Source organism: Trichoplusia ni, chromosome 13 (genome assembly GCF_003590095.1).
Source record: "Trichoplusia ni isolate ovarian cell line Hi5 chromosome 13, tn1, whole genome shotgun sequence".
In the NCBI taxonomy this organism is placed as follows: domain Eukaryota; kingdom Metazoa; phylum Arthropoda; class Insecta; order Lepidoptera; family Noctuidae; genus Trichoplusia; species Trichoplusia ni.
The window spans coordinates 3,787,724-3,811,254 of NC_039490.1; the positions used below are offsets into that span (position 1 = coordinate 3,787,724).

Sequence of the window (23,531 nt, forward strand, 5' to 3'; positions counted from 1 at the left end):
CCTGTTTTTTTCCATATTTTCCATTGTATCTTCGCTCCTATTAGTCGCAGTGTGATGGTATATAGCCTATAACCTTCCTCGATGAATGGACTATTTAAAACTTTTGGCCAGTAGTTCCTGAGATTAGCGCGTTCAAACAAACAAACAAACCCTTCAGCTTTATATATTAGTATAGATAATATACGCTTCATATCGATAAGGTGTTTGTTATGTTGCTATCCAGACTTTAGACTAGCTGTACTCTGGGTCGACTCCAGGAGTAAATATTTGTAAGGCCTACAGATGTTTGTTTACGGTCTGGGTGATTGCCTATATGACACAGATATGTGCACAAAATGTCTGGTAACACACCCATTTCTTTGTAATGAATATCCTACCAATATTATAAACAAGAAAGTTTTTGAATATGTATGGATGTTTCTTACTCTCTTACGCAAAAACTACTGAACTTATTTTGATTATATGTGGTATAGATATATGTACATTATAAGCCCGGAATAAATACATAGTGCACTTTTTTTTCGAAAAGGTTTAAGCTTTACAGCGACAACAGATATCTGCGTAGACGAAGCCGTGGGCGACGGCTAGTATAATAATAATTCAAAGCACAAAATAAAAAAAAGGTTTTTATTTTTTTTAAAGATATTCCTGAGTTCGTATTGTCCATGTGGACGTTGAAACGGAATCTCAATTGCAGCAATTAAGAATCGATTGTGCTCAGTTAATTTATGTAAATCTTTGTGAATATCATCCGTAATATAGAGGAGCCAATTAAACTAGTTAGCATGTTAATTAGCCCATCTCTATTAGAGGTATTGATATCAATAGCGTACGATCATTACCGTTTGATATTTCATTGTTTTTTTTAATGGAACATCATTTTGTATCATTCTTCATACAGCTGTGACAGTTGAAATGTTAAGTTTGTAAATTATTTATTCTCAAAATAAATTCGAATAAAGTGGCAACTCCCTTTATGCTCATTAGAATCTCTCAATTCGCCGAAACTCGTTTCCTTGTAACAACAAAATATTTAAACCAATAACGTGCCCTCTACCTTGGTAAATTAAATTTAACGTTCAAAGAAACTGGGGAACATTTCGTTTAATAAATTTTTGAAGACTACTACAAAATTTACGACGAAAAAGGGAAACTGATTCAGTGGGAACTTTTAAAGGAGTATCTCTTTGCCATTGTTTAGTCTGTATTACATACTTATTCGCACACAAATCTTTGTAGGAAATTACCATTCATATTTTATCTAGTTATGTGATCCGCACACCAGTTTTACCGAATATCCAACAATGCAGAGGAATTCGAAGTCGGATGTTTGTGTTCGCAACACTGAATGTTTTACGTAATCATTCTTAAAGTGTGAGACTGCAACAAAGTTAAGTTTGAACTCGACTCAAACGTTTCAATGAGCTGTTTGTATGACTACTTCTGAAACTGAAGCAATTAAGAAAGCATTCCTTAATTGAAACTCTTCATCTTGACCGACTTTCTTGCCCACCAGGTACTTTAAGGGTCAAAGCTGCTTCAAGACAAAAACCTCATTTGTAGTGATTAAAACTAAATTAAACACATCGTGTCGTTTAAATACCAAATCAGATAAGACCATTGAAAATGAAACTCGAATGTAAAATACACAGTCGGTATAATAAATGGCGCACTCGCTGTCTATATTCACATTTAAATGCGTGTATCTTATTTCTCGTAGTTTTATCCGTTCCAAGTGTGGCATTAACTCACGTTATCTGTATAATAAGGTATCGAGTGTCGGCTCCTAGGCGCACACGTGACCAACTTATCCAATAAAATCGCTAAACAGATTGTGAAATGAGTACAATTAATGCATCCTGTAGTCGTACTCGGTTCACGTATATTTGGTACTTGTTGGTACTTGCTTTACCGCTGTCTCGAGTACTTAGTTGTCAGGTTACTACGCAACGTTTCTACCAACCGTTAAGCCTCGTTTACACTCAGCCTGAGTGGGCAGGGAAGTGAGCAGGGAAGTGAGCAGCGCGAGAGTGTAAACACGATACTTCCCATGCTATTGCCGCAGCCACTCGCGCTGCCCAGCGCTCCCTTGATTGTCGGTTTTTCGTGCGCGAGTCAAAGGACTGGCAGCGCGAGTTGCAGCGTGTGTTTACATTCAGCCCTCTCGCTCACTTGTCGCCCGGCGTTCTGAGCGGAGTGACGTGTTGCTTTTCAATTCTCTGTCCAATTCTATACGCCAGCATTTACTATGTCGCTAGATTGGAGTAATGAAAAAGTAATACAGTTCTTGGAGTTGTATGAAAGTGAACGAATAATATGGGATCCACGCGATAAAAATCATAAAATGAAGCATAAAGTACACGATGCGTGGAATCGCATCAGTACTCAAATGAACAATACTCCAATAGAAGAGCTAAAATCGAAGAAGAAATCACTTATGGCTACATTTCGACCACTCTTAAAGAAAAAGAAAGCGTCTATACGTTCCGGAGCAGGTGCTGATGATGTGTTTCAGCCAATATGGTTTCCTTTTGAAACTATGGAAAGATTTTTAGGCACACTGTATGACGTGGAAGAAACAATTAACACGGAACAAAGGGTAACTACCTACATTCAATAATTAAAACACTTTTTATAGTATTTTTTTTTATTAAAAGTATTATTACATTATTTTAATCAGATGATTATTACACCTTACTTAATACTACTATTTAGTTATTTTCTGTATTCAAATTATGAAAATAATGTGCAAATTCAGATCGAATTTCATAAATGTCTCTAGATGCGCGTCTTGGTACACGCGGTATTGGCCTAAGGGCTGAATTGTCTGGGTTGGGTTGATTTTGTCTCCAAGAGCCATCAATATTTACTCCGTCAGCTACGGAATCAAAAGTTCCTTGGGGAGCGTAAATGTTACTAGAGGTTCTACTGTTTATTAAAAAATTATGTAATAAAATACAGGTCATTGTTATTGTTGGTACATTCTCTCTATCGATTTCGATTGGTTTTTTAAATATTCGAAAGACAGTTGTTAAAATACCGAAGACATTTTCTACAATGATACGAGAACTTGAAAGTTTGTTATTAAAAGTGCGTTCCATTGTGTTAAAATGATGATCTCCAGGAAAGGGTTTCATTATATGTTTATGTATTGCAAAAGCTCCATCACAAAGAAATACATAAGGTACATCAATTTCTCTTCCGGGTAAGGGCGCGTCTGGTGGCAAATTTATAGTGCCTGTGTTAATTTTTTGCATGAGTAAACAGGTCTGAAAAATTCCTCCATCACTAATGCGCCCCTGACCACCAATATCAGCAAAAATAAAACGGTATTCACTGTCAACGAGAGCCATTAGTATGATGCTATATGTATGCTTATAGTTGTAATATTGTGAGCCACTGTGTGGTGGACATTTAATTACAATATGTTTCCCATCTATAGCTCCGACACATCGAGGAAATTTCCTCCTAAATCCCGCTTCTATAGATAACCATTCCGCTGGTGATTGTGGTAACTGAAACAGAAAAATATATTTATTAAAATTTTCAGAATTATCAAGCTGAGCATGAGGCACAATCTCCAGATGTCGAACCGCTACTTCAATCACCACTACCATACCAGCAAATCAGTTCGCCGTCACAGTCAGTTCCTTCGCCATCACAGGCAGACCCATCATCGACACCAGTATATAATAGGCCAAAAAAAGGCAAAAAAAGACCAATCCTTGACATAGATGAGGCTCAAAATAAAATATCTCAGACTTTAGACACTTTGAACCAAGTGTTAAAAGATAAAAATACTCATACAAGTGAAAAGAATGAAGACGAGTGTGATCTTTACGCGAAACTCTTAGCTAAAAGATTACGAAAATATCCCGAGTCAATGCGGGGAAGAATTATGTACCAAATAGATGGGTTATTTTTGCAAAATCCTTATCCAACCATCGACCATCAAGTTGATCGACCATCAAGTGTCTTCTCAAATCGTTCATCGGTAACGTCATCGCAATCACAGTATTCAGATTATCAAATCACATCAAACCCACCGATTCAACAATCTCAACTTGTTTATATTCAACCAACGGTACAGTCTGACACACCAGTAGAGATCAGAGAAATAAGCCAGGAAAATAATGACATTTCAGCTTCTCCACGCCAAATGATGCTACAAACTTCATCAACACAATATGTCTTGCCACCAAGAGTACTGTCCAGATTACCGGAAAGACGTGTTACACCTCAAAACCAAATGAATGTGATAGAAAGAGCCTACTGGGATGCTAGCCAGAATTGAATTATAATTATTTTATTTGAATATAATAAAACATAATTTTAAAATACTTTTATTACTCACCTTAATTTGGTCCTTGAGAACAGAGTTGATAGCTTGACATACTTCAGGAATAATTTGCGAAATGGCTGGTGTAGAAACCTTGAATAAGTAGTGGAGACTTTTATAACTATCCCCCGTTGCTAAATATCGTAATGTTAATGCCAAACGTATCTTTGCTGGTATGGGCATTCGCAGTCTGGTTTGCTGTTTTTCAATCATAGGTCCAATTTTTTGTAACAACAATTCAAAATCAGAAGATGACATTCTGCAAAAGTTAGAAAACTCGCCGCCATCTTCGGAAGTCAACTCCATAAAAAAAGTATTCATGCTGTTTCTGTAACAAAAACATAGGTAGGTAGGTAAGATTATTCATCATTCATATCGTCGAAGTGTTTGATGTACTTATAGGAAGTTATTGTGAGTACTTACGTCGTTCGATTTTGATGAATTTTTTTCATCCACCATCTTCTTTGGCGATAGCGTCTTTTTTTTAAATTTATTTTTAAAACGTTTACGTAATTCATAACACTAAGCAGACATACAGCTGTCGCCGCAACAATCTCAACGTCAGCCATGATTGCCAGTTGCCCGGTAAAAGAAGTATGAGGGTTCAGTGTAAACAGCATTCACTCGCGTCAACGCTGCCGCGGCAATATTTCCGGCAGCGCGAGTCGCAGGTGAAACGGCTGAGTGTAAACGAGGCTTAAATTATTTGCCGGCGAACGCTTACCGTGATGTCAAATGTAGCTATGCTCATTTACTTTACATTTGCGCTGTTCAAATGAGAGTTACCTAATGTTTGTGATACCTGCCCCCTTTGGCTTTTGAGGACTGGAGATTGTCTATTACATTTGACGGTTTTACGATCTTCAGAAATAAAATCTTGTCTCTCAATAAAGATTCTTTCTCGATATACTGAGATCACCTGTAATGAACGCTGGCGCCGTTCGTGCATTACACTTAAAAGGGTAATAAAACAGAGCATTTGGACCCATTTAATATTTATTCTTTGAAAGTAGATGTATTAATTAATGATTTGAAATAAAAAGAGTAAATTAATTAACCTGTGACACTAAGCGAGCGAGTTGTTTAAGGTTTAAGCAGCTCTCGAATCTGGAAATTCCATGTGTATTTTAAAATATACGCCAGCCTCGTTGTTTTTTTCGTTATTACTATTTAAAATATTAATAGAATAAATTTTTCTGTCACAGACAAAATAGTAAATAACACAACAAAAAATATATTATGATGTACAAGAGTCTCTACCAGCAGACCCGCTGTAGAAGAAGTGGTTTGTATTGGCAGTCAACAATTTGATCTATTCTATTGATTACAGGGTAATAAAAACATTAGTTCCAGCACTTGCTACTCTCAAACAAAGGCGACAGTACAATTCGCTTTTTCATTTTCCGTTGAACCCATTTGAATTGTGTTGATAAATTATGAAAACTTGAACTTAGTTCGATGTGTTTAACTATTTACCTGCAGGCACTTTTGTGGCTTCGCCGAAATTCACAGTTTTTATAAATTGCTTTCACGAATTTGTTTCATCTTTGTTTTATTTTGAAATACCAATTTGAGGTAGTGATAGCGCTTAGGTTTATTCGGTTGTGTTTTATACCCTTTGGGGCTTTGACTAAAATTCACTGGATGCATTCATATTAAAATAAAATGTATGATATGAATGCCAAACTTTCATTTTTACCCTTTGACATTATGCGCGCCACAGCGAATGTTAATAATTATTTTGAAAAAGTAATTAAACAATAATGCAACGAAACTGAAATTCTTAAGAAAGAATACCACGAGTGCATATTTCCTTGTTTCTTTATTTGTTGTGGCCGCTAACGATGTCATTTCGGATGAAAAAGATAACGGAGCTCCCAGAATTCGCAGGTACCAGCCGAAGTCCTTACGGTTTGAATTTTCAGAAACGTCCATATTGTCTCCAAGACCAAAGACCATGTTTTCATTACTCAGGAATTCAAAGAAACTAGTATAATAAAAATTATGAGCGTAATTTCGAGTTATTCTAAACTCTATACGAGATTTCTCGGTAAATAATAGACTATTAAGTTTATGTGAGTGACGTTAAAGGAATTACATAAAATGTAAGGTCTCGTTGTGCTTAACTATGTAGGTATATACTAAGTATGATGTGTTGTAGTAGCATAGGTTACAGTGTCGGTAAAACGGGAAGCAAACGTTAAAAAGAGGATATCCAGTCATTACATCCAAAGAGATATATAAAGGTATAGGTATTCAAGTCATACTTTAATTAGTATCATCATCATCATCATCATTCATCATCACCCCTGCCCTTATCCCAATTATTTTATTTGTATATTTGAGAATTTCATACTTTAATTAGCAATTCCAACATATTTTCAAAGCCACACTTCCACGAATTGTCTTCTCATACATCCGTCTCTGAATGGATCTTATCTCAATCTTATAATGTCATCATGTCACAGTTCTGTGGGAACTGTTCTCTCGGCTCATTATATTTCGTACAGTGACATAATATTCGACTATTCAATGAAGAAAAATGCTAACATTTTCTTTTAAGTATGTTGCATACAAATGCATTGATTATTCATTAGCAAGTGAACTTAATTGCACAATCAGATTATCCATGCTAACGTATGGTTTCCCCGTACACGCCTCTACTAGTCTCAAATGTCTAACTGAACTCTCATGACTTATTACCCTTTTATTTTTGGACTATCTGTTTTCCAATTACAATCCGAAACAAATTCTGAGAAGACTCAGTTGAACTTATAAATACGAAACCTACCTATTTATTCTCAACACGAAATAATGATCTGATATTATTTAGGAGTCATTCACTTCTGAATCTAAAAACGGATCTACATTTAAAAGTGTAGGAGAAAAAAAATTGTTTCGTTTTGCGAAGCGAGCGCTCTACTCTCTACGTTAATCGGCGAGTCTATACAAATGGTTTTATAATTACTACAGACCGCGCGTGTACAAGGGCGGAATCCCCATTCAGTAACGCTAAAATGTCTGTATAACGCCCACGACCATGTACCTACTCGTACTGAGAATTTTTCTATTGTGAGAATTTCAATTCGCCGGCCGTGTGGGCGACGCTCAGCTTGTCAAGACACAACTTACGTGTTTTGTAGCAAATCATTCCAACAAGCGCTTATAACAATGGCGCTAATACTTATCGGCCAGTGATAAAAATGCCCTCTGAAAAATAAATATGTCAACGACCCAACAACCTCGCAATCGCAAAGAGTCGCTCTTGTATAGGCGTGGCGCCGGTTTGTTATAACGAATTATTTTTCACAGAAAAGGTGGAAGGACTTTTGTTTTTTATTTATTAGAAACGTTATAAAGTTTTTATATTCACAAGAACGAACTGTAAATCTTTATGATGGCCATCGAATTAATGACTTGTTAATGTAGATCATTTCCGCGTTAAAATGTTATAATTATTACAAAAACATGTTATGTTAATTGTCTTTCAACGTTCTAGATTTGTTGAATAATATTGCTCGCTTGGGAGTTATTGGATAACAAAGGAAAGTAGTAATTCGTTATGTAACCCTAGAGAACTACCTGTCAGGGCAAAAATAGTTTGTCCTTCGGATGACGAGGGACTCTTAAACAAAGTTTTGTTATCAACCGCTAACCGCCCTGTGGTATAAATACTTGTTTGTTTCGATTTTTCAAGATACTTTTAGAAAAAATTAAAGTTTAGGATTTTTTTAAATTATTGTAATAAGACTTTTCTGTTGGTCAAGTGGTTAGTAAGACTGTCTGCTATAATGGAGGTCATGAGTTCGATTCCCACCAAGAAATAAAAATGTTTGTGTCTCGATCTCGTTTATTTGTTTTGTTTCTTAGTGTAATTTATGTACAATCTATGCTAAGATTGAGACTTAACGCGTTATGTGAAATAAAATGAAAATAAAACATTCATTCTAATGGTGTGGTAACAATTTCCACGTAAAGGCGTTTGTTTGTTGTTTAACTAGCATCTATGAACATAAATATTTCTTAATTATCTTTAAGGCTGCAACGTTGACTTTTCCCATTGCATATGCAAGTATGTCGGCTGTTAAAAGCACTCGCTCTGATGTAGTGTTTGTACTTCTTATCTTGTTGGAAAGCGACCGAATGGCGCGGCGATGGTGATACTGTGAGCATTTAGCGAGAACTTCAATACGTATTTAATACTAGCTGTCCCCGCGACTTCGTTCGCGTGGTATTTAACCTATGGTATATTTAAATGTTATATTAGAATGATCGCAGCGACAAGAATGTTAATTATTTGTGTATATTCATGCAGGTAGTAGAAACGCCTATTTCAATATTACCAACAGATATTCCAATTTTATCTTTATGTATAGCTATTAAAGCCATTCGTTTAAAGGTCATAATGATTTTTCCTCAAAACAATGAAAAGCCATAATTTTAAATTATGTATTCCTACTAAACGACGTTAAATAAGGTTGGAATGAGGTTAATTAGTTGATTATTGTAGATCAAAAAAATCTGAATTAAGTCGGCCATTTTACGCTCGGTATCAGGACAATAATGCAATAAATACTTGGAGTAATAATCAACTTACCACGTTCATACTTTAATTAAACAAGTCACGCGTAAAAATTGAAATATTTTTTATAAAACAGACTGTTGAGTGTTTATAAATAACTAGCTGTTGCGCGCGACATCGTCCGTGTGGTTAGAAGATATAAGTTAGGAATTTTTGAACGGAAGCCCTCCAAGATGAATAATTTTCCCTGTTTTTTCCCACATTTTCCATTGTATCTTCGCTCCTATAAGTCGCAGCGTGATGGTATATAGCCTAAAACCTTCCTCGAGAAATGGTCTATTCAACACGAAAATAATTTGAACCAGTAGTTCCTGAGATTAGCGCGTTCAAACAAACAAGCAAACTCTTCAGCTTTATATATTAGTATAGATGAATAGTTATACAAAAACAAACGCATGCCGTTTCTCCTTTTAATTAAATATTCAGTTTTGCGATTTTTACGATAACGTTGCGATTCCGTTAAACAATAGTTTGGAGCGTAAGCGAAATGGATTTATATTTGTTGAATCGTAAAATACGTTTTGATTTTTACGTTTTTCATTCATATTTTTTTATCGTTTTATTTTAAGCTGCGATAGTGACTTTTTGTTTATGATATAAAATTATACTGGTTCAAGTGCGATTTATATTTGCGAAACAGATTGTTATATAATTATGCTAATAAAATCCATAAGTTTAGTCTTCAATTTTTGTAGGTATATTTCAACTACCACATTTTATGAGATACATACTCATATTAGACAACGAACAGAAAGTGGTTTCAAAGTACTAAGGTTCCGTTTATACTATTTGGATAAGGATCCCTAAAAAACTAAACACAAACATCGACCACACAATTTTATATCATTTTTATTGTGGAATTATATTCAAATGTAGTTTTATTGATAACTCAAAACGATCGACAGTCCATTACTAAAACATATCTGTAACTAATCGACGGAATAAAAAGTTTTTTATTTTCTTAAGATACATTTATCTCAAGCTGGGACTATAAAATGAAACTTGTACACTTCTATATCTATACTAATCAATACTAATATATAAAGCTGAAGAGTTTGTTTGTTTGTTTAAACGCGTTAATTTTAGGAACTACTGGTTCGAATTGAAAAATTCTTTTTGTGTTTTATAGACCATTTATCAAGGAAGGCTATAGGCTATATAACATCACGCTGCGACTAATAGGAGCGAAGATACAATGGAAACTGTGGAAAAAACGGGGAATTATTCATCTTTAAGGGCTTCCGTTTTGCAGAGCATGCAAGCTCTGCAAAAACGGTTCAAGATCTACTAACCACGTGGACGAAGTCGCGGGCAACAGCTAGTGTTTAAATACTCGCTTCTCGCTGTGCTAGCGACCTCGGTCTAATGGTACCGCAGGCTAAGTGTATGCAACTAAATGTTGACTAGTTTCTAATGTTTGTATTGAACATTGTTGGGTTACCTTATTACCTAAATGTACTGGGTGGTCGGACATCTTACAAATGAGGTTTTAACCTTTTGTCTGTCTCTATGTGACTGATTGAATGCCAAACATAGGATTGTCTTCCGCCAAGAAGCGGGCAAATATATTACGTAGACATATTCGACAACTTTCTCATAGTGCTCATTAATACAAACTTATAATAGGTAAGTTACTGATCAAATTAAATATTGTACCTACTCATCACACATATGTTTGTGAATCGAACCGACAACCGTTGGTATATCAGTCAGGGCCTCTAATCACTAGAACAACACTCCATTCAAAAAAGTATATATGGTGTGATAGAATAACAATTGCAGACGTAGTTTCTAAATATTTATAAATGTGAAAGGTGAAGGCTGATTGCACCATCTAACGTTACGTATTACGTATAAATCGCTAGAACAATTCAGTGTACCGAATAAATCCCCAGTTTTAACGTACGTTTTTTAACGTCGACGTTCATTGGCCATTGGTTCAATTTTGATAAAATGTTTGCATTTTTTAATAGGTTTTGGTTCACGAAACTCATTTTTTCGGCGCGCGAATTCGACTACGATTTTCCACATTCAAATTTTATACGAAACACCGTTACCTAATTGTATTCTGGATGTTATTCAAAACTGTTCACAGATAACGTATTTTAGTATAAAAATTATATTCAATAATAAACATGCCATCATAAATAATAATATTCTTTATTGAAAGCGTTTGAATAACAACCTAAAAAGTATAAAAGCATGCACAATGGGTGGTCTTATCGTTAATAGCGATCTCTAACAGCCGCCAACCGTACCATTTCCTTAACCGATGCTACATATATTGATATAAGCATATAATTAACCAGTAATGCCTACTAGAATGTAAAAATAACAGTTCGGAAATTAATATTTTATATTAATCTTGAAGAGCTTAATACAGGTTTTTCAATAATTCGTTGTGTTCCGGCGCGGACGTCCGATGTGTCATCATGTATAATGCATTATCATCCGCGATAGTTTGTATCTCATGAATAAGTTCCATTACATCATTTTCGGACGATTGTTTCAGTATTATAAGGCGCCTATGTTATCTATAATTAATTATTGATATTGGCGAACTTAGTCGATATCGTAAGCTGATTTGTGGTCCTTGAAAAGTAAGAGATAAAAATTTTACGCGTATAAAACGACTTGCAAAATTTAGTACGAAACATACATTATGTTATTATGTAGTGAAATTCTTAGATATCTCGTAATTTAGGACTTAATAGCATGGAAAATCTCTGGTCAGTGTAGGTACGAGTTTTTACCCGACTGTGCGAAGCAGAGGGGTATTGTTTCACTAGTAATTACTTCTTAGAAATGTATAGGTTAATTACCGCTGGACATTAACGGCTTTAAGGTTGTCGAAGTCAAATGCCAGTAGACAGTAGTCTGCAAAGTTTCCAGTCAATACAATCACAAGATCCAGTTAAATAACAAGTTTTACCACGTGTGGGCTAACGTGAAACTTATAATTAAAATGTTTGAAGAACTCCATTTGTAGAGTTTCAGTTTCATTTCAAGTTTTATAGCATATTTGATACAAGTCAAAGCGTACCTCCTTCTTCATAAATCACTTTTAACGATACTCTTAATTTTAAATTTCGTAAAGATGGTAAATAAAACACAAGTCATCTTTGCATACTTGCACTTAATTACTGCTAAGCAACCGTATAGGTATTCTGTTTTCATTCGAGCGAACATATTAATTGACGCCGCCAGCTAAGTCGAGTGAGGCCGACAACCAATAAATCTTTCAACTAACTACTGACACCGGGAACACGGCGAAAGTGAAATTGTTCACTCTGCTATTTCATAAATTATAACGTACTATGAACGTGAAAACATAACATTTCTTTCCTTTTGTTTTAATAACTCCGTGCGTCTATAATTACGTAGAAACCTCTGCAATTAGCGCTATCTTATTCAATTCAAGCGCTGATGTGTTTGGTTGTACTATAGAGTTGTGAAACAAAACAGAAGCCAATCTCGGTGTCTGCATAATAACGACCTGTTTATATTCTCGAATATTAGTTCTGAGACCTATTTACGTATTAGTTGAATACATTGATCACGCTTACGTAAGTGTAGGACACTTATCAGTACACGTACAACCGGTTTGAGAACAATGTTAAGTATGAAATGAACAATGGCAGCCGCTCGCGCGCACACTGCACTCGATACAGTGCAGCACCGCGCAGTAATACTTCAATCGGTGTCATAATAAATCGATGTGAAAACTCGTTTTGTAGTATAGGCATCCGTCAAGGACGCGACGCGACACGCACTAACAAGTCGGTCACATACATAATAGGGACCCGTGCTCCATTATAATGGCCACGAGATCTCATACCCGACGTATGTTTATAGTAACGTCGCTCTCCAACCGGTCCAATGCACTTTAAAAACACCAATGTCCAATAAAACTGAATGCAATCCACAAACATGGCCAATCAGCGCACCATCGTATTATTGTGGCTTACGGAGAGCTACCGCCTCGATCACCATTGTTTTATTGTTTAACTAGCCGTAATGCAACAGATACCGCATCCATATTCCATTAATTTATACCTCTGCGTAAATACGTTTGCTAAAATGCTGTTTTATAAATATTCACTTTGACCATTGTGATATCAAGTGTTTGATAAAACGAGGAAAATATGTAGATTCGCTCAGCCCGCCTAATGACTTTTATATTTATTATGATAGTGTATTGTTATATTTTTGGGTACATTTACAGATGAATTCGAACAATATAATCTGTAGTCATTACGGATTCTTTATCGTTAAAAGAGTATTTATGGTCACCTTGATAAAACTTGTACCTTTTTAATATTGAGATGATGAAATAGCATTAAAATGTTGGTGGGAGTCCGATGTTTACTGTATAACCAAGGTACAAGAACTTCGTAAATACTAATAATTGCATTATATCAAACTCAACCAGGTTTTCTAAAGGAATGCAATTTTCCGTGAACATTTAAATACATTTTCCTCCTAGATTTTCCCGGAGATGTTTATTATTAACTTAAATTGATACTTCTTTGACTTTACCTATTCGTTATAAGGGCAGTGGATGACGGCACTATATAAACGCCAACTCTTCTATTACTCATTTTGTTTTCCAGTACTTGGCACCTATTTGTTCTAATGGTCTGAGTCATTATACAGCTTTCTGGAATTTCTTTATACTAGCCGCCAATAATGTGCAACTTTCAAATTGTTTGATCGGAAAATTTCACAATATTCTGAAAGCCATTTTGTTAATCGTATTATTCGTAATGTTGTGAAGTTCGTCAATAGTAGTTCATTCACCGTCTTCGACGTTCACAATTGGCTATTCGTAATGCAATGTTATTGTTTTCGTTCTCGTATGGGAAAAAGAGAAAAACAGAGTGTCAGCTGTTTATCTTTGTGCAACTCGTAAAAGTCGTAGAAGGTAAAAGGTTCAGTGGAACGGGCCTCGTCAGGTGGAGGTAGTAACCCCGTGTGCCTCATATTATCCCTTTTATATTTTGTTATTTACATTCTGGATTTCTATTTTCTCGTATATTTGAATATTGTCTATGCCTATCTGTATCGAAATTTTGATTTGATCTTCCTTTATCTAGCCAGGTTGGTGCAGTATGTCCTTCCTATATGGAAAAGCTTTAAGCTATCAAATCCAAATATACTCTTATAAAAAAAATGAGAATGTGAAATCCATTGCTGACAAAACGGTTTCCGTAGTCTTCAAACTAAGCTGGCCCTTGTTCATTGAGAACATGAGTGGTTGAAGGATCTTAAAGAGAGTCTGACGGAGTATCTAACATGTGACATTGTTTGTTTCAGGTACGACAAGTGGGACCGGGACAGGGGCGGGGGGAGCGGCGGCGGCGCGACCGGCGCGTGGGCCGGCCGAGACCGCGAGCGCGACCGCGAGCGCGAGCGCGAGCGACAGGCGCGCGCGCACCAGATGTCGCAGGCGCACGCCGCGGAGCCCGACGCATCGTCGCTCTTCCCGGCGCCGTTCAGGGTTAGTACACAACATTAATAATGTTATATATAATATGTTTACTTTTCTGCACTCATATTATAAACTCGACTGGAGATTTAGAGTAATTTAGACGGTCTTAAATATCTCAATATTAAATCTTAAAATGATAGGAGTTGGGGGGTTGAAATTTATATTTTTTTCAAACAGTGTAACCTCTCCTCTTTCCTAAAAATTAAGTGATTAGGTTTTGAGGAAATTTATATTGATCTTACTGGTTACTTCACTCCTTTTGATCGTTAAAATATTCTCTAAATATAGAACCATCTATAATCATTTTAGTGAAATCAATCTATCATCGTAAAAGCCATCTGATATCCGAAAATAAGACATCTCAGTAGATTTCCAATAACAAGTCTAAATCTGTATAACCTACAAATATTGCTTCCAAATCTGATTGTTAGCACAACAGATATTGTTGAGCGCCAAGTGTTTACAATGACACCCACGACACGGCATACTCGAGTGGGTTTCGATCTTCGGCACGGAGTAAATAAAGAAAACCAGAATATAGACCGATACGAACGCATAAATCCCTTAGAACATTTTCACAGTCCTTTTGCGTTTTTCTGTGCAACCCATAATCCCATATAAAGTGCAGGAAAACGTTCCCAGGCGCATTTTTGCAAGCGAAGTCGTGTTGTTTGTCGGGCCTTAGCACTAGATGGCGCTGTGGGCCCATAATGTTATTGTAGCTTGAAAATAGTTGCACCATTTACGTCCATTGTAACACTGAAAACCTTTACAGAGACCTGCGGGAGTATGTCCTCACTGTACATAAATCTATAATAACTGAATTATACTTCAACAGTAGTATTTTCTAATCAAAAGCAGTTTCAAAGAGGATTTATTCATTTTAACATCCTTAACTGATGTATTACCTAGCTTATATATAGTTATCAATTCCCTTTGCAAGTTACAAAACTAACTAGTATGATAACTATGTATTTAAAAGACTTAAATAAATAAGAACAACTGTTGTCTTTCTATTTAGTTCAAGATTGTATTCCAAGGATATGCAATTAGGGCCAAGCGCGAAGGACACGACAGACGACCATACAACCTTCACTATTTGTGCCGTATCACACACTTGACACTAATATGCTGACACTACATGAGCTCCAGTTCCTATTTATAAGATTAATAAAGTTAAACAACGCTTTCCACGTATCTCCTATTTATTCAGCGGTTGAAAGAGAAATTTAGAAGATGTAACCGTAACAAATCACAGTACGAACAACACAATTTGCGAATTGAGACTGATTCTAATTAGGGGTATTCATTAAACGACAATTACTTTACACAATAGCCTTGAACAGAATACTGCGGATATTCAGTCGACATTAGTATTCAACGACGCCTTCAAATGTATACAAAAATACATTTAAATTGAGTGATCTGAATTGCTTCGCGTTCCGAATTTCGTTGAGAACCAAAAATGTATTTGTGGGTTTAGCGATGCCATTTATTCAAATAGAAATCGCAATACTTCGATTAATCCCACGCAATGCTGTCTAGATTACATTTTTCAAAGGTTACGCTTTAGCTGTTGCTCGCGGCTTTGCCCGCCTCGATGTGACTTATAGCTGCGAAAGCATTTTCCTTCTTTTACAAAGATAGATTTACAAAAATATAAGTAGCCTATATAACATTCCAAGTTGTCAGCTAACTATAACCTAATTTTATAAAAAGGTCCAGCCGTTTAGATGTGAAGATGCAACAAACATACCAAGACAGTCACATACTTACGCATTTATGATATTAGTAGGATCTAAAACGCACAAAATTTATGTTGACTGTTAAAAATATAGTTCTCTTTGAATGTGAAGACAACGTTATTCGAGTATTTTAGTATTTACATGCTACACATGATATATGAACTTCATATTCAAATGAGAATGTATAACGGTGTTGACAAATATCTTCGTTTCGCTCATCTGTTGCGCACGTGGCAGGAAATAGGCAATACGTGTAGCGAACTCGTCGAAAAAAACAATGTTTGAATTATAATAATGAATTTTGGAATCGGTTTATAAGCCCCGCTTCATACGAATCGGTTAAGCCCAGCTGTATCTATTCCACACGTAATACCCATCGTGTCAGCATTGAGGTTGGTTAGTTTAATATTCATCGTAACTGGACTTGTAATATTTAGCCGTCTTTGACCATTTGGATTTCCGATTTGCTTAGCGACGGATCTTCTTCAAGCCTTAAAATTAATCACATTTCAAAGCGTCGTAATATTTGGAGATATATACATGCTAAAATCGCCACTGCACTAAAATCTTAAGATCCCCTACATACTTGAATGCTCGTGCATTTGTATTCTCGCTGTATCGTGTCATTTAGTTTTTGTGAACACCTATTGTAAATGCATGTGCATATATTAAGGTATTATCAAGTTTATGCTGTAGTGTGTCTGGTTAGTGCATTCCTTTGTTCTCGGCGAAGCATGCGCGCCACAATCACGTGTCGATATTGTGCTGGCGCGTGTCACATTACAATGTCATAGCACGAAAATTCCAGTCTCGACAATGATGGATAGAAAACTAAAGATTTCATTTGTTTTAACAGACTCGTTTCTAATAATTGAAATGGATTCTAATTTCTAGTAATTATTGAACAGACTTCGAACACATCATGTCTAAAGATTTTAAGTGATAAAATATCAAACTCAAATTCCCACATCGATAAAATAATCCAGACGTTTATTTCACAGTATTAAAACTTGGGAATGTTTTCAAACAGTGAAAATAACCTCAGATCTAGAACAGTTGTTAAACTAGTTTGAGCCTTGAGACGGGCGCGCAGTGGTTCCTTTTATACTACATCGGTGTATTAGAACAATAGTGTGGGTGCAATGTGAGCAGACGCGACGAGTCACGATGATACCGCAAACAAAAGTTTTCACTTTAAACTTACTGTCGTTTTACCGTCTGAGCGTTAGATCACTGAAATGTACAGAGATAATGCACGCCACGCATGCAAACTCGAGACACGTAACTTTAAATAGGCAAAGCGGTTGCAAATAACAGTTCTACGAAACCTATCTACTGCTTGCGATATGAGTGTCTTTACAGATTGCGTGATCGGGCGCAGTAAAAGTGAAGTATGTGGTTTTATTACCTCCCGCACGTGGCGTGTTCGGATCTTGTCGCCGTAGACACTGCCTACCTTAAACTGATAGGCCACCGCCGGGCCAATTAAACTAGGTCCCTGATAAGGCGCAACACCCTTCGGCACTCATTAGTGGTGTTAAATGGTCATCGGGTCGAGGGAGATCAAGTGTGTTTGGACGCGCGACCAGTGTCAAGCGGGTTCGAGGTCGTCCGTTGTTTACGTGTCGACTCCGGTAATTACGTTGATACGTTCTCTTAGAGCGCAATGTAAATTGCTGCCTAAATCATTTTAAAGTGCTCGAATGGAAGATAATTAAGATAATGGCCGTTGTTAGACTATGAAACTTATGTTTATTTGTTTAAGTTTGTAAGAAGTTCACTTAGAGCTGTAATTTAAAATGTTATGACTTCCTGAGTTTTTTTGCATATTGTTCAATTTGATTCATTCATCAAAATTATGTACTGAAAATTACGTCGTTTTAGTATTATGTTATTTGAATTTGGGGAAGTAGTTCTAAATGGAATATAACTCTTACTTATCTATGTTTTTTGAGATGATCTTAGCCACAGTCTAAATGTTTTTCGTCACTTTTAATCGCTTGATGACAATAAATAAATGATAAAAATATAATATTTTCGTTTAGTTATCAATGTTGTCACGTATTCCTTTAAATAAAACCAGAGTATCTAGTACACATCGCACATTTTTCACGTTGTAACTATCGATTTCGCTTAATAACGTCGGCCGAGGTACTGTTTAATCATCTTCCATCGCACCTGCGCCCCGACACCGTGGCAGAACGTAAATTATTTACAAATTCCAAACTTTGCAGTCCTCAATAACACTTTGATCATACCAAAGAGGTCTGACGTTAAGTGTCGTCGAAACAGCGCCAAAACGAAGTAGAGTTATAATAACTTTTTAAAAGCGGTCGGCTTATCTGCGCCGGGTGCACTCGTACGACCCACTTTATGACATACAGAGGCACATATGTGCATAAACACAAATACAACTGTAATTAAAGCTCCCTCGCCTCCCGCGCGCCCGGGGAAGTGGAGCCGATAGGGGGGCGAGGCCAGGCGACCGTGTCTCTCTCTGGACGTATGGAACCTAACTTACATGTGTTGCACACAACCGCACAGCCGTGTGCGTACATCTCACACACGATAATACTTGCGGAATAAATAGTTTATTAAATGCCAACGTCATTATAACTGACGACGTGAAATAATTTCACTTTCATAGCGTCGTGTTTATCAATTTACTTTCCGTTTACATCATTATTTTTATCGCATTGTTTACGGTGTTCGCTGTAAAGTCAATCGGGGAAGTTTTAATGAGAATAATTTGATTGATTCTCTAATGGTCGGCTGTTAATGGGCGCGGAAATCAGATCCTAAGCGCTGCGGATGTAGGTCGAAAAAAGATTTTTGGTACCTTAAGTACAAATGAACTTTTTGATAATTGTATTGGGGTTTACTGTGCGAATGACTTTCGTACGTATCATCAAGGCCGTAGATGTAAATATAAACGTGTGAGGTGTTGAACGTGACTGTATCAGTGTGCTCGTTGACTGGACCGCCCAATAACTCATCTCGCTCCAACGGAGAAACGTGCAAGATAGAGGTTACTTTTGAAGTAATATCTATTTCCGTACACACTTATTTTTATACGTTCTTCGATATTCTTTGTGTAAACTTTGTAACATTACGCTGAGGATGTTAATGTGATTTGTTTCTCTTCCCCGAAATATGCTATTGTTCGCTTTTTCATTTCATTTTTCCAATTCTTTTGCCGCTTTTCGTGGGTAATTTTATTTGTATAGCGTTGAGTTGTTTACATTAAGATTGCTATCAGCCAGTCAATGTTTTATGACTTATATTAACTTCTGTGATAAGAGTCATAATTAAAATTGTTGAGGATTAACGGCTATATTTGCGTCAACTTTTTTATTATGAGGAAGATTGAAAGATAAAGTCGTTTGATTTATTTTGATTTGACGAAATATTATTTTAATTTAATTTTCATTACATTTTAAAACTGAAAACCAAGATTACTATGAATAATCAAATCAATGAAATAAAAATGACTCATAGGACAGTTATTCGAATATAACGTAAATAAAAGATAATATCGTCGGCAATCGGCGTTCAGTATTGATATTGACAGATAAAGCACATTTTCTAAAGATTCGAGTTCGATCGTGTCTCTGTACGTGTTCGGGTCACGTGACAACGGCCGGCGGCCCTCAGCCAACGTGACAGAGAACACAGCCTGTCAACATCCCCATTGCGAGCGCACACATGTGGAAACCAACTCATTATCAGCACATGCATTTGAAGGCACGTTGGATACGTGTTTATTTTATTCAAAGCTTAATCAGAAGTAATATAAATTTCATTCGAACTTTTCAACACAGAAATTGACTGTCTTATTATAAGAACTATTTCGTGAGACGGTTTTATCGGTTTATGATTAAGGACTTAGGTCCGGAACTAGTCGGGCAATCTCGATAAATACGCGTGAGTAAACCGATCTTAAACAATTATTTTATAGTTATTTACTATTGTCAACACGAGTCCATTTAATTCAAGATGCAAAGCTTCATATTTGAATTGAAAATGTATCGCAATACAAACCAGTTTAGTTCCAATTAATTATGTATTACCGCTCTCAATGCAGCCTTAAATAATACAATAAATCATTTTATTAACTGGTTTCGTTTCAATGGCATTCGGTTGACAATGCAAACGTAGTTAATCATTGGTAGCCGCAGTTCAATAAGGAGTCGACGACCGTTTGGACACATCTCGCCTATGAATAAATAATCCTTCTATTCATAATGTTGACTCTGTTAAACCAAGACTGTAGGTGAGTAGCCGAGTAACTTGCCGATGACGTCACAACCAAAAGATTAAGAGATTTGTGGATGTATCAGCATTTTATAAAGTCCTTTGAAGTTCATAAGGTACTTACAAGTTTATGGTGAAATTATCGATTAAATATTAGTTTTAATTATATTTTGTATAAAGTTCAACTGCGTTAATAATAACAGTTTTTATATTTATTCCTTTACAATTTGTTAAAATACATTATTAAAACAGTCGAGACACAAAATGACACCGGTGACCGTACCTTAATTCGTTCTCTCATTATTCATTAATGTAAACGATAAGTTAAGTGGCAATGTACAATGTTGTGGAGTGAGTACAATGGGAGCTCGGTACAAATACAATGTAGTATTGCGGAGCGTCTAGACGGCCTCATTACAACCCGCCGCCCATCTCCGGCGCGCACCCTCACCCACCCCACAAATATCTAATGAAAATATGCCTTTTTAATCATGCCGCAGATATACGTATTTACTCTCAACCGTCGAATGAAACTTACATTTATCTCTTAACAAACGTTCCAATATCCATAAATCTGGTAAACAGATTATCTTCGTCGCTGATCCTTATAACGTGGGAGCGGTATGGAGAGCTTCGAGTTATAAGAATTGTTTGTAGGTCGGGATCGGGAGCTCGGGATTCCTATCATATTACAGTTATAGACACAAATTAGCGGCGCCTTTCAGATAATGTCATTGACTCGATTTGGGTCGATGACTCGTCACAGTAACACGTTCTGTGACGTTGTTACCCTCAACCCTGTTCCTTGCCAGGTGTAACGAATTCATTCCTTCGTCTATTGCCTATGCATACCCCATCTTGTACTAATGTAAGTAATAAAACGCGACCCCTCCGAGCGCGTCCTTTTTGTACTTATTTTGCACCCTTCGTGTGAACTCTAGGCCGTTGACTCCCCAAAATTTTTTCTTTATTGTGTCGTAAAATCTCTTGAGTATTTACAACTGTTGCTACCTTAAATTACTTGCTTACTATTGGAAGATAGTAACTTATGTAGTGTTTTATGGATATTTTAATCGTTTAAACTCTAAATGGCTGTATATAAAAGTATTATAAACTTTTAATCTTGTTTAATGTACTTCTAAGTTCACCAGCAATTCTTAGAATTCGTTTTATGTTTTTCGTAAAGTGATGTTTTATCTGATCAGTTGCAAGATGGTAATAAAACGAAATATCTCTTCCTAAGATATTGACCTCTTTCTGGTATTTTCCTCCCCGTGAATGCCAAATTGAAGATATATGCGTGCGTCGTCCTTCCTCGAGAAAACAATATTACTGTTTACTTATTCAAGGTACACTTCCTGGAAACTTATGAGAATGCATGCAGCGTCATTATAACATTATAAATTCCATCGATATAAGTCCGATTATACGCGAAATAGCACCGTTCATTACTGTGTAATAACAAATAGGAAGACAGGGACGGAATATCCGGCGATATAAAAATATTTCCCAATTAAAATTTGTCGTTTCAGATTGACAGAGCAGATAGTGGAGATAAGAGCTCGGACAATTTCCTTTTGCGAGCTCTCGTGTCCTTGTTCGGGAATCCTGTTGTTATTACTGCTTAATACGTTGAAGGTCGTCAAGAGCTTCTTTTCCTTTAAGGAATTTCTTAAATCTGTGCCCAATCTTCAAATGATTCATCGATAAATGTTGTCTCTGGAAATCCTTGAACATGATTTCTGAGAAAATCTTTTTGATATTTTTACTTTGTTTGTAGGATACTCAATAGTTTAGATTATTCCTTAATTTTCAGTATCGATATCAGTTTTTCATAAGATAGGTAAACGAATGCCCAGCCATGGTTCACAGCCTCGTGGTTACTTGATATAACCGGCCTCTGAAGTGCGTCCTTTCGCCCGGGCGGGCGCGGGCGGCGCCGGGCGCCCCACAGCAGTCGGGCGGGGCGTTGACTCCTACACTACCACCGCACCGCCACGCCGCACGTACTGGATTTATGATACTTACTGATACAAATAACACGTGGTGAAATTCACTTGTTCACCTTAATGGTCTGATTTATGTCTTTAACTTCTGCCTGTGTAGGATTGTTAATTTCGCATGATGATGTGCTATCTGAGTCAAGAGGTTAAGACTAATCGACTTGTTGCTTGCGATTTTCAGCTCGATGTATCCGCCCGTGTTACATCTTATTGTGTAAAAAAACTTCGATTGTTCTGCCAGTTATTTCTGATGCGAGCGCCAAAATATTTACACGCTGAATTTTTAAAAATACTTTTCTTAGTATTCGTAAATATATTCGTTTACTATAGCTACACGTGTGGATCTATCTAACGTAGTCGTCAGAACGATTGTTTTTATGTGCATATTGACCTACATCTCACTTCATCTGGAGACAACTCACGAAAGAGCAAACAGTTTTATGAATTTAAACATAGACTTATTAGCTATTTGTACATATTTGACGATCGTGGTCTCGTTGGCGAACGTGTTCAATGTTTATTAATATTTCATATCTCCGTTTGAACTTCGGCTATTTCATTTGAACATAAGGAATCTGTCCGAAATAATCAATTCTCAGCCTGCCAATGTTTGGTTTGTTAATCTATGTTCATATCTGTGTGAATGTTTACTCATATGTAAAATGCGAAATAACGACCTTTTTATGTCTGCTAATAACGGACACGGTGTTGTAGTCAACGATTATATCAAGAGCATCGATTTTATCCACAATATGGGGTACTTACCCGGAGCCCTGATCCTCAAGGGTGAACGTTAGAATTCCTTCTCGAAAAGGTCACTTTACGAAGAAAACGTAACATACGCTCGTTGAATTCCAAAGACCTTTATCGAAGATTATATTAGATCCGAAATCGAATCATTCCTTACAAAGAAATATAAAATGTGAAAACGTACGACTAAAATAAAGATTACTCTTCGTATACTGTTGGATTATGTGAATACAATACATAAATAAAGGACGTGAAAGGTGCTTTAGTAAATGGCCGTGCGGAAAATGCCCTCGTGTGGCAGGTCTCGTAAATGATTTGCCGTTTCAATCAAATCTCTGTACATTCGACGGCAACTCAAATACTTTTA

The 23,531-nt window shown here is 36.4% G+C and overlaps 3 protein-coding genes across 11 annotated transcripts in view; 2 read left to right on the forward strand and 1 right to left on the reverse strand.

The window, feature by feature from the left end:
* LOC113499834 (AF4/FMR2 family member 3) overlaps positions 1-23,531 on the forward strand; it is a 169,082-nt gene that overhangs the window by 72,108 nt on the left and 73,443 nt on the right. For all 8 annotated transcript variants that reach the window (XM_026880397.1, XM_026880398.1, XM_026880390.1 and 5 more), the window contains one exon: positions 14,238-14,421. In XM_026880397.1, coding sequence (XP_026736198.1) covers positions 14,238-14,421 — 184 coding nt within the window. The remainder of the gene's footprint in view (positions 1-14,237; positions 14,422-23,531) is intronic.
* On the forward strand, positions 159-4,340 carry LOC113499838. The gene is made up of 2 exons (XM_026880403.1): positions 159-2,599; positions 3,551-4,340. Exons 1-2 carry the CDS (start codon positions 2,249-2,251, stop codon positions 4,292-4,294), a joined length of 1,095 nt encoding a protein of 364 aa, XP_026736204.1. The 5' UTR covers positions 159-2,248; the 3' UTR covers positions 4,295-4,340.
* LOC113499836 (protein ANTAGONIST OF LIKE HETEROCHROMATIN PROTEIN 1-like) lies at positions 2,636-8,996 on the reverse strand. 2 transcript variants are annotated; one of them, XM_026880401.1, is made up of 3 exons: positions 4,763-8,996; positions 4,355-4,667; positions 2,636-3,515 (listed from the first exon to the last, which is right to left on the reverse strand). In XM_026880401.1, exons 1-3 carry the CDS (start codon positions 4,957-4,959, stop codon positions 2,712-2,714), a joined length of 1,314 nt encoding a protein of 437 aa, XP_026736202.1. In that variant the 5' UTR covers positions 4,960-8,996; the 3' UTR covers positions 2,636-2,711. The 2 variants fall into 2 exon arrangements, with proteins under 2 accessions (XP_026736202.1, XP_026736203.1); XM_026880402.1 differs by having other exon boundaries at positions 4,355-8,996.